This window comes from Xenopus tropicalis, chromosome 2, assembly GCF_000004195.4.
Source record: "Xenopus tropicalis strain Nigerian chromosome 2, UCB_Xtro_10.0, whole genome shotgun sequence".
NCBI classification, from domain to species: domain Eukaryota; kingdom Metazoa; phylum Chordata; class Amphibia; order Anura; family Pipidae; genus Xenopus; species Xenopus tropicalis.
The window spans coordinates 43,678,666-43,689,999 of record NC_030678.2 but is presented as its reverse complement, the minus strand read 5'-3'; the positions used below and the strand labels follow the sequence as shown (position 1 = coordinate 43,689,999).

The 11,334-nt window shown below is 40.9% G+C and overlaps 1 protein-coding gene across 8 annotated transcripts in view; it reads left to right on the top strand.

Annotated features, from left to right (window-relative positions):
• The first annotated feature begins 2,119 nt into the window (after positions 1-2,119).
• Positions 2,120-11,334, top strand: part of map7d2 (MAP7 domain containing 2) — a 66,214-nt gene continuing 56,999 nt past the window's right edge. For 2 of the 8 annotated variants that reach the window (XM_012957304.3, XM_012957302.3), the window contains exon 1: positions 2,121-2,532. In XM_012957304.3, the coding sequence (XP_012812758.2) occupies positions 2,472-2,532 (61 nt within the window). In that variant the 5' untranslated portion in view covers positions 2,121-2,471. 8 annotated transcript variants of the gene reach the window in all.

The window sequence follows — 11,334 nt, the reverse complement described above, 5'->3', positions numbered from 1 at the left end:
ACCCTGCCCCAATAAGTTCCCTATCCTGCAAACCCCTTAGTATTTTGAATGCTTTAAAAGAAAATACCTGTTAAAACTTGGCTTCCTGTTAATTGAACTAAGGCGATACGGCGAAGGAAGGAGCAGCACTATGCGACGATCTATTGATCGAATCTAGCCTTCCTTCTGTATAGGAAGGAGTCAGGCTAGACTCAATCAATCGATCATCGCGTGTGGATGCAGCTCCTTCCTTCGCTGTATCGCCTTAGTTCAATTGACAAGAAGCCAAGTTTTAACAGGTATTTTCTTTTAAAGCATCCAAAATACTAAGGGGTTTGCAGGATAGGGCAGTTATTGGTGCAGGGTAGAATAGCTTTTTCACTTAAATAATTTTAGTGTTACTTTTCCTTTAAGCTCTCTGGCATGACTGCCTGTCAAGCAAAGGATAGCTTACAAAATCCTTCCGCTAACATTCAAAGCCCTTTCACTCCTCTGCTCCTCACTATATTTCTCCACTGGTCTCTCTGCATGTTTCTGGTCGTCTCCTCCGCTCCTCTCAGAGCCTCCGTCTTTTTACACCATCCACACCCATTGCGCTCTCTCGTCTGAAACCTTTCTATCTTGCTGCTCCTTACTTCTGGAACTCTATCCCTAAATCCCTCCGTAGGGAACACTCACTAACTCTCTTTAAAAGTTCAGCTGTTACCTTCTGGAGCACTAAAACATTATTTTGCCCAGTCCTGCGCTTAAGGGCAAATGCCCATACCTGATGCACTCTTACCTTCCGGTTTGTGCCTGTATGTTACCCAACCACTTAGACTGTAAGCTCTATGGGGCAGGGACCTCCTTCCTACTGTGTCTCATAACACATGGCATTTATTCCCTGTGTATTTATACGTATTTATTATAACACTTGTTGTCCGTGTGTAATTGTGTATATTGTAAGATTGTACAGCGCTACGTACCCTTGTGGCGCTTTATAAATAAAGTTATACATACATACATACTTGGAGTATCAGTGGGGTCTGGGTTCTGTACTGGGTCCACTTTTGTTTAACTAGTAATGACTTAGGGGAGGGTATTATAAGTAATGTATCAGTGTTTGCAGATGACACAAAACTCTTCAGTTTCCAGTGCTCAAGTGGGTCCAGAAAAAGGCAACCAAGCTGGTAAAGGGTATGGAAAGTCTCAGGTTTGTTTATACTGGAGAAGAAGTCCTTTGGATGTACATATGCTTTATTTTATACATGACTAAATAAAGACTGTTTTTTCATTTTTCTCCTTGTGGTGCTCCACTATTTATCCAATTTCCTGCAGAAGAGAACCCTTGAATTAATGGCAGGGGCACAAGGGGGGCTGCAGGTGGTCGTGCGCCCCCCCCCCCGACATACTCCCCCAAGCACGTAAATTTAACACGTCAGGGCAGGAGTGGTTGGACAAGGGGAGTGCCGGAAAGGGCTGGGTCTGAGCCGCCGGGGCCCACTGGGATTTTTCCTGGTGTCCCGACGGCCCAGTCCGACCCTGCTGCTTTCGTTTTGTATAATTAGTGCGTGTGTATGGTAGATCAAAAGCCATGGATACCAATCGTCTCACCGCTCGGGTGCCCAAGCAAAAGCTGCGTTTAGAGCTAAATCGTCAGATAGGGGTAGAATTCGTATAGTTTCTATCTCCATATCTGACAATTCAGCCCTGAACATTAGTTAAGGGTAGGTGGCTTCTAACACCCACATATTTTACAACAGGGGGTACATTAATTCACTGAGCAGCTCTTATAACTGATGACATGACTTAGAGAATTAGACCTGTTGTAAAATATAAGGATATTTTGTCAGCAATGCATTGCATGACCAGCCTAATGCCTTCCTATGGCCATTGCACACTGTGTAATTGGGTCAAGGTGTATTTTAGGCATGTAAGGCGCCTCCCCGCCCAGAGTGCGGTTACTAGCAGCTACTGAGCCCCCACACTCAATCATATAGATATAATGAAATTGATTCTTAATGACAAAATCTGCTTCCTCTGCCATTGCCCCTATGCCCGGCTAAAGGTAAAGCCGCCCACCCCAGGTGCCTAGCGCTGCGCACACACTCAGGGGACAGGCGCCAAACAGAATGTTTCGGGAAACCTGAGTGGTTCCTCCCCGGCCCCTCCCCGGCAGCCACAGCACAGCTAATCACAGGTAAAGCGGATTAATGAGGTGTCGGGAGGCGAAGCTGCTTGTAGGCCGAGTCAGGCCGCCCTCCTGCGCCTCCCACACATTCCCGCACTGCTCGCACTGGGACTGCGGCGCCTTTACCCGGGCTCTAACACCTCTCTGCCATCTCTGTACTGCCCATGTACTGGCCGGCTCTGCCGAAGCGCTCATTCCCACCCCGCCAGATGTGACAGGTGGGAGGGGACACAGCAGCTGCAGCCCGGGTGCCTGGATATACACGGGAGGGACAGCCAAGCGCCACTGAGGCTTCCAATAGACATTCACTGGAGGCTGGAACATGGCGGAAGGGACAGCAAAGGCTTCTCCGCAGAGCCCCAAGGTGTCACCGGTGTCTCCAGGTAAGAGGCTCCCGGGGAGATGCGCTAGTGGCGCCTATGGGTAATGGGTGCTCTCCTGCTCCGAACGGGGTCAGGTTGTTTATAGCCGGGGATTTAGCTCAATGGTCTCTTTCGAGTGTCCTGATCCGCTGCTTGGAAGGATCAAGTGCTGCATTTGCGGGGAAAGGGCTTATCCTGAGGGCTGTGAGGCCGCTGGGAATGTACAGCAGCGCCCATAGGGTAAGGCCAGGGAATATCATCCAGAGCAAAGGGTAAGGAAATATATACAGGAATGAGCATTGGGTAAGGAAATATATACAGGAATGAGCATTGGGTAAGGAAATATATACAGGAATGAGCATTGGGTAAGGAAATATATACAGGAATGAGCATTGGGTAAGGAAATATATACAGGAATGAGCTTTGGGTAAGGAAATATATTTAGGAATGAGCATTGGGTAAGGAAATATATACAGGAATGAGCATTGGGTAAGGAAATATATATAGGAATGAGCATTGGGTAAGGAAATATATATAGGAATGAGCATTGGGTAAGGAAATATATACAGGAATGAGCATTGGGTAAGGAAATATATACAGGAATGAGCAAAGGGAATGGCCAGGGGATATGCAGGAATGAGCATAGAGAAAGCTTAGGGAATATATAGGAATGAGCAAAGGCAAAGGCCAGGGAATATACAGTAATGAGCATAGATGAAGGCATGTGGGGTGACTGGAATTCTGCACAGGGGAGGCAGAAGAGAGGCATGTAAGGAAGATACAGGAGCAGCCATTGGGGATTGAGCAGGCCAGACAGATGGGATATACAGGAGCAGCCACAGGGGATTATGTAGATACGGCTGGGAAAGGTCTGAAACAGTCATCAGTGGTTATACAGGGAAGGCAGGAATAATACAGAGAAATCAGGAAATGTGGATAAACAAGCCATCAGTGCTTATACAATGAAGGCAGGTATTCCTGTGTGCAGTCATCAGAAAACTGTAGAAGACCGGAACATGAAATAAACAGCCGGGCAATATATACACATAAATATACCAGAGCAGCCAAAAGGGATAGTACAGAGAAGGCATAGATTTGAAAGAAACTAGCCTGTGGACAGGGGATGTATATAAACTGCCATTGTACAGGAGAAAGCCATATGGAATATGGAAGAATCAGGCAGGAATTGTATATAGAACGTAAATAATAAAATCCAGAGATTGTACAGGAAAAGCAGGAGATCATGTAATTGGCATGCACGCAAAACACAGGAGCAGTTATTAATTAGGAATTAACCGGTTTAATGTTTGCTGCAATAACTGTCAGGGCACAGCGACCAAAGTGCACAAGGGGTGGTGCATGTTCTCTGCCCCGAGCTGAGAAATAAACCACGTCTGTGTTGTGTTTTATCATTTACCAGAGCAGGACTATTTGGCCCACCGCATCAATGTGTAAAGGCCAACACAACAAACACTGACAGTAGCCATTGATTTAGATTTTTAAATTTGATAGGTACAGCTACAATGGAATGTTTTCACTAGTGACATTTGCAGTATAAATCAAACAGCATATCAAATGGTATGTGTCATAATAACTCCCCATTCATTACAGTGTTGGGGTAGTCACATTGCTTTTGATTTTAAGGTTTTTTGCATGGACATGTTCATATCCAGTGTGTCAGCTCCTGCATCTAAGGCGAGTTTCAGATACCATGTTTGTTTTGCTTGTGCTGAGCTGCAAGCTATTTGGCTGCATACGCCTGGCTGCAATGGTCCATCTCAGCCCACCACCTTGTCTCCTTAAGGCAGCAGTGGTATTTGTGGTACTGGTTAAACCTGTCCCAGGACACCTGAAAAGGAATTTGTTGCAGAATTATCTGGTTTTCATATTGCCGTGAACACCTGTAAGCTTTGCATTTCATAGCCTTGGTGGAACACTCATTACTGCAGTGATTTCTACTCCTTCCCACACATACACTTTGTTTTCTTTAATAATGCAATACTAAGCCATCACTTTCCCGCTATCATTTAAACCATGGATATTAATTTCCTTTACTTGTGTGCTAAAGTGTTTTCTTTTCCCCGTCTCATGCAGATTTGCATTATTGTAAAACATTCTTCTAATCTCCCCTGTGCAGCTCAGCAAAGTGAGGATTGGATTTTGCCACTAAACCTTTTTTTTTTTAAACTGTAATAGATCCCCGGGTGCTGCAAAGGATGCTTTCTTTGTGTACATCCGGTGTGCTATTTGAGAAAGGGTGTCATGTCATGGCATCTCATACTCAGAGTAGTGGAAAACATTTCATAAGGTTTGAGATAAAATTAAAAATTGTTAAAGAAAATACAGATATTCAGGTTTTGTAAATGATTCCTTAAGTCATGGATGACTTATTTCTCTGTTGGGCATTAGCCATAAAAATCCCATTGCACACTGATGTGGTCCTGGACCAGGGGGTATCCGTAGGCTCTAATGAATCTGATCGTTGGATTTAGGGCTATCAGTCTGATTTAGCCCAGAATGTTGGTAGCTAAATCTTGCACAGATCTGTTAGTTTGGCGGTTGTGCAAAGAAATTATGTGCAAACTTATATACGGTCAGGTGCAGACGTAGAGAGTGGATATTGGGCCAAATACACGTAACAATGCATTCTTGCTAATATCTACTCTAACTCTGTTTGTCTGCATGCAGGCCGATGGCGTTGCTGTACATATACAGCGAGTGGATGCCAGCAAATTGGCTTTTTCCTCCTGTGTACAAAGCACAGGCAGAGAAATATGGAACCACTAGCCCCATATGTGCCCATTAGCCTTAAAAGGATACAAAACATGCTGGCTCTATATAAATAAGCAATAGTAAACAAGATCACTTACAGTAAAATAACCCTGCCAAGGTCACTAGACTGTGAACCAAATGCAGGCCATAGTTCTGTAGAACACTAATAGTTAATATAACCAACTGTCAACATATAGTTCCACTGTTTTCTTGCACTCACACAGAGAAGGTGAAAGTTGCTTAGAATTATGTTTTCTTTTATTAGGGAAAAATATTGTTTTTTTGGGGGGGCTTACATCACCTTTAAAATTTTTGTTAAAATGTTATGAGGATCATATTGTTTGGAATATACTGGAGAGAGCATATTTGTTTGTGTAGCACTTTATGTGGGATACTGTGTACTGTGGCATGAATAGCGGTAAGTGATAAAGGAAATCATTTAAAAAATTTTGAATTATATGCTTAAAATGCCTATAATTCAGGGCTTTCTGGATAAGGCATACCATTTTCCTACCTTTTTTTTGATGTTATTGTTGCTGTATATTTTGCTTGTGTGTATTTTTGATTTTGTTTATTATTCTGTCACCATAAAATTTATAGAGCTGTCTGGGGGCAAGGTTTAACAAGATCCAAATTATTTTATTGTACATTTTAAGTGGTTAATTGTTGTCTTTTTTTAAATTTTGTTACACAATTGCCTGGTTGCTAAGGCCATGGGCCTTTGCACCAAGTGAAACTGCCAAAATGCAAATAATAATGTAAAAATATTGCATATGGAAAATATTTTTCATGGTAACCTTTTCCCTTATGTAGAGTCAGTATTTACGTGGAAATGTGTAGGAGAGCTCCGCCACCTCTGCAGGTGGCACACATCTCTCTACGTAGATTTTCATTCATGATATACAGCATCTAGTCATAAGTCTAAAGCAACTGGACTTTGAGCATTCTTGATAACATTTCAACACTCATCTGAGCACGTTTTCAAGAATGATCAAAGTCCAGTTGCTTTAGACTGAATTCTGCTAAGTCTCTTTGCTTGTGTTCTGTTAGTGCTCATGGAAAGCTCTGTACCTGGAGAAAACAGGCATAAAGCACTAATGCAATGACATTTCTATATTAAAGAAATAAAAATAAATTGCAGCAGCCTGATGATCTTGTTATATGTTAAGCCAGTCCTCCTCCCAACAACTGTGTTCTGCTTAAGGAAAGTACGTCTGTGCAACTTTTCAATATACATTCATTAAAGGACAAGGAAAGGTAAACATCATGCTTACTTTAGCATCAAGTGCTGTAATAGGCACATGGAATCTTCACTGCGCAGCTTTTAGAATTGATCCTATCCAGTAATTAGTGCTTCTCAGCTAGTCTTGAGCTGGCCATACATTATAAGATATTTCCCTGATATGCTCATCTGAGGTGGCCGATATTGGGCTGATCCAGTTGTTTGGTCATAGGGTCAAAAAATCACAACGATAGGGATACGGGTCGTTGGGATGAAGACGTCCTCAACGAGCCAACGCAATCCTTGATCTGATGAAATCAAACCTGTCCAGACAACATCTGGCTGATTTTCTCTCTGTAATACCTTACCTTTAAGCAATTTTGTGGGGTTTATAGTCTCTTTGTAAATGTAATTTCTGTTGAAAACGGTCTCTGGATGTTTATATTCTCTGTACAACTTATTGCTGACACCTCACACAATGTAGCAGAAGCCAGCTGATTAAGAGAAATGTAGTAGAACTCAATTCTGCTTCATAGTTTCAAGAGTCAGAGCCAGAGAACAGAAAGGATAAACAAATACTTCCTTTAGTAGCAATTACATTTACAAATAACTTTAAGCCATTTTTTGGGCGGAGGTTCCCTTTACCACGGCTGGATCTATTCCCAGGTTTTTTTTTTTGTACAGGTACTGTACATTGCCTGCTCCCTGATTCTCAATATTTACATTGGCTACGGCTTTGTGCTGCTATACATCCACACCTGCTTATAACCAACATATCCGGTTGCATATAAAAAAAAAGAAGCTATAAAACTACAGGAGCAGCTCCATCCACTGCTACAGCCTCTCAAATACTTGTGGAATAGTTCCAAAGCATTCGGTAAACTTATTGTATGTTATTTCTTGGGGTGTATTATACTGAGCCGCTATGGCCTTTGATAGCTACAATCTTGTGCATGTTTTAGATGTAGTTGACAAGTAGGACTTATATTTAAGGTTCTTTTAGAATGTTTGACCAGCTTGTATTAGATTCTAGCTTTAAACTGACTTAAGGTGGCCATAGAGGGGTATATTTTACCTGCCAATTTGGGTCCTTCAGACTGATTCGGCAACTTATCTGCCTGTGTATGGGCAGCCCGACAGGCCTACCCAACTGGTATCTGGCCTAAAATTGTCCAGACCTTGATTGGGCAGGTTTGATTTCCCCATTGGATCAGGGACCACATCAGCTTGTTGATGTGGCCTGATGTACCTTATACCCACTGTTTTAATTCAGCTGAATTAGCATGATATTGGCCACCTTTACACAGGTTGGCTGTGCAACAAGCACCTTAATAAATCCTCTTCAGTTGTGTTCTGTCAGGCCTGGACTGGCGAATGCCAGAGAGGTTGCTTTAAAATGCCATAGACAGTCACTCTTTATTTTTCTGTTTAGGCCCCTGTGTACTTGAAATGCCAGTGCCTATTTTGACTCCCAGTACAGACCTGGGTGCAATTGCAAGGGTAAAGTCTTTAGAATAGAAGGAATACATTGTGGCACTACCTTGTTGCAAATTGAAAAAAGTATAGATAGCTGTTAAAAAAAGGCAAAGTTCCAGGAATACTCCTGTTCCATCTCCGGCACTGAGAAAGGGCAGGAGCCGGTGCTGTGCAACAAGGCAAGGTCCAGGATGGGGATCATTTTAAAATATTCCAATCAGAAGCCTTTACAAACTTTGTACTGTATGGCCCCTGATGAAGTCGAGGGCCCATCATAATTTAAAAAATAGCACAAGAATTTACAGTACACCTAACATACCCACAACGGAAGTAGGGATTAATTATACTCTCTGGAGATATTGCATTCAACAGGTGATTGGATATTTGGTAGAAATCCAAGGAAAATTTTAATATCATATTTTTGTTGTCCTTTGGTGGCTCCTGAGTGTATAGTATTGTTTTCTGCATGTTTGTGCTAAAGATTCTCCATAGCATATTTTATGCGATGAATGTTGATGGTAATGTTAACGAAATACATTAATGCTCAAATGGAAAATTATTTGAATTACATTCAGGGATGTTACCTTTCTACTTGTACATCTAGGAAGTCATAATCCACAGATCAATAAAAACTTTTATTTGAATCTCTAAAAACATCCCTATATAAAAACCACTGCATGCTAATACTTTTATAATATAGAAAAGTCTTTACTTGTAAAATATATCCTTAACATTATGATGCCATCCAATATAAATTATGCGTTAGAATGTTACTTGTTTCACTTGACTCATAGCAAATTGTATTCAAAGAAACATTGTAATGATGTATAATCCATGCTGCATCCAGAATTACAGTATTGTTGTGATTTACACAGTGCATTTGACTGCATTAAAAAAAACAATTGAAATCTAGTCTGTTTGGTGTTGCCTGGTAAGTCCTTCTCTGACCTGTTGGAATCATTTTAAACTCTCCTAATTTATATTGGCATCCTTGAGGCTTAATGAATAACAAACAATACATTGTAAATAACTGAACTTTTCTTCTTATGGTAAAGTCACTCTGGGCAAGGGTCGAAATTCCCCATGGATAGTATCTCTCCAGTGGAAAAGAGGCCCAATATTTAAAAAAATGATAATTGTATTATTCAGGTCTTCCCGTGACTGCCACTAACTTTAAGAGATGTCTAATCTTTCTAGTTATGTTTTCTCATTGTAGTCTATAGTAGGAATGTGGCCTCGGGCCCCCAGATGTTGTTGAACTAAAACTACCAGTGTTCCCCCAACAAGCCAGGAATTGCAGTTTGACAATTTCTGTTGGGAAATGCTGGCCCTATTGGACACCATTGGAGGTTGGCATGATTTGGGGTTTATGAACCATAAGCATTAGACGTCAGTAGAACTTACATACCCTGAGTATTCCAATGAAATAATGTTGTCCTAGGAACTAGCCTGTACACCACTGGAATGGGTGTTTCAGGGGAGATATTGAGAGTTCTGAATTGCACCAGTAAGGCAATTCATAAATATTCCCCTGCATAGTGGAGTACTGTGCATTTCAATGGATAAGGATAGAATTACACAAAACACAGCTATTTTTTTTATTTATTTTTGTTAAGGACCTATTAAAATGGTAGAATGAATGAATGAAGACCCAGTTTGAATAAGGCCAAGTCAAGTATCTGACAAGCCCCTTTTGTTGAATTGAGAAAAGCAGTTCAGTGAGAGGGAAAGCAAGTCTTTCAATTGCTGTTCAGTTTCCCACAAATTGCCATCACAGAAAAATCTAAAAGCCTTAGCACTCACTTATAGTACTGATGCCTCCATGCCTCTAAAAGACTTAGCGATAATATACCCAGTAATCAAGTGTAGCGACCATTTATTTTTCCTTTCATAGTAAAAGTATTAGGGCAGAGCATGTTGACCTTCTGAGCGTTTATTGGAGCTGCTGTTGCTGTATTGTATGGAGAATTCTCCTTCTTTGGTTAGCAGAGTGTCAGTAAGTAATAGCGATACTCTGTTGTGTTTAGTTCATTGTGTGGTGCCAGTTTACACTACTGAGCAGATTGTAGAGTTGTGCCTTTTAAAGCAGAATAATTTTCAAGTGATTTATGTTCACTTGATCTATATCACGCTAGTTACACCAATTATTGCAGCATAGTGAATGACTGCATAGGCAGCTATGCTATATTAAACATAATGGCCTATTTATTATACCATGTAAAGCGATTAACAACTAAAATGGTGTAAAAAAAAAAAAAAAAAGCTGTGTAAAATAAATGGCAAATTTTATCAAGGTATGTGCTTTATTTTACTCTGACCAAGCACAGCATTGATGCCATTATTTGATACCACTTCAGACCTTTCATAATCTATTAAAGCCAATGGGAAAAATTCAAGTATCAAGTCCTGCGGAAAAAATTTGATGGACGAACGCAGTATTTTCCCTTAGGCTTCTTACTTTACTCTGGATTTTTATGCAGAGGTACGCAGTCCTTAAAAATCAATACACAACTTGATAAATATACAGTTTTTTTACGCAGTGCCTGATGAAGTGTGGTGTATTTGGTCTCCGCTTTTTTTTTGTTTGTTTGTTTTTTACTCGGTATGATAAAAAGGACCATTGATATCTGGACTGCGGCCTGTTTAACATCTCTTTCTGCAACCAAGGTTATTAATAGAAGTTGATAGATGATGGAACGTAGGTTGCATTTGCTTTCACAGTAGGGTTAAGGTTTACTTTAACTGGAACAGGGCCTCTAGGCCATACCATAAAAAAAACATCCCAAAACCATTATTCCCCCAACACCACTTTTAGAGGCAGAAGTGCACATTCAGACAAGGTAGTGTTTCCATTGCATTTGACAAACCCAGACACATTCTTCAGGCTTCCAGATGGTGGAACTCGATTTATCACGCTACATATTTAATTTTCACTGTTGCGGTTACTTGTACCCCACTTTACCCAGTGCAAATGGTAATGTACAGCTGCTTGTCCATGACCAAACCCATGCTCAAGAGGAATAGTTCTTGGTCTGTTTACTATATGCAGAGACAGCTTGGCACTAGCAGTGAGTGTTCCAAATAAGGATCAGGTCCTGTTGCTTTTGGCCAGATATTGTATCAGTTAGAGCCTGTGATGGCACTTGGCCTACTTCTGAATGCATCTGTATGGTTAGCTATTAGTAAGGTAGTAGTGAATCATTTGCTTAATTTGAATGTATTTATGGATAAATAATCACCTAATTGCAAAAGTCATTCATCATTAGCTACGCTAGTCACTAGAGATAACCTAGATTCCTCTTCACAGAATAATTTATCATTTTTATATTATATTTAAATGCAGGATTCACTTA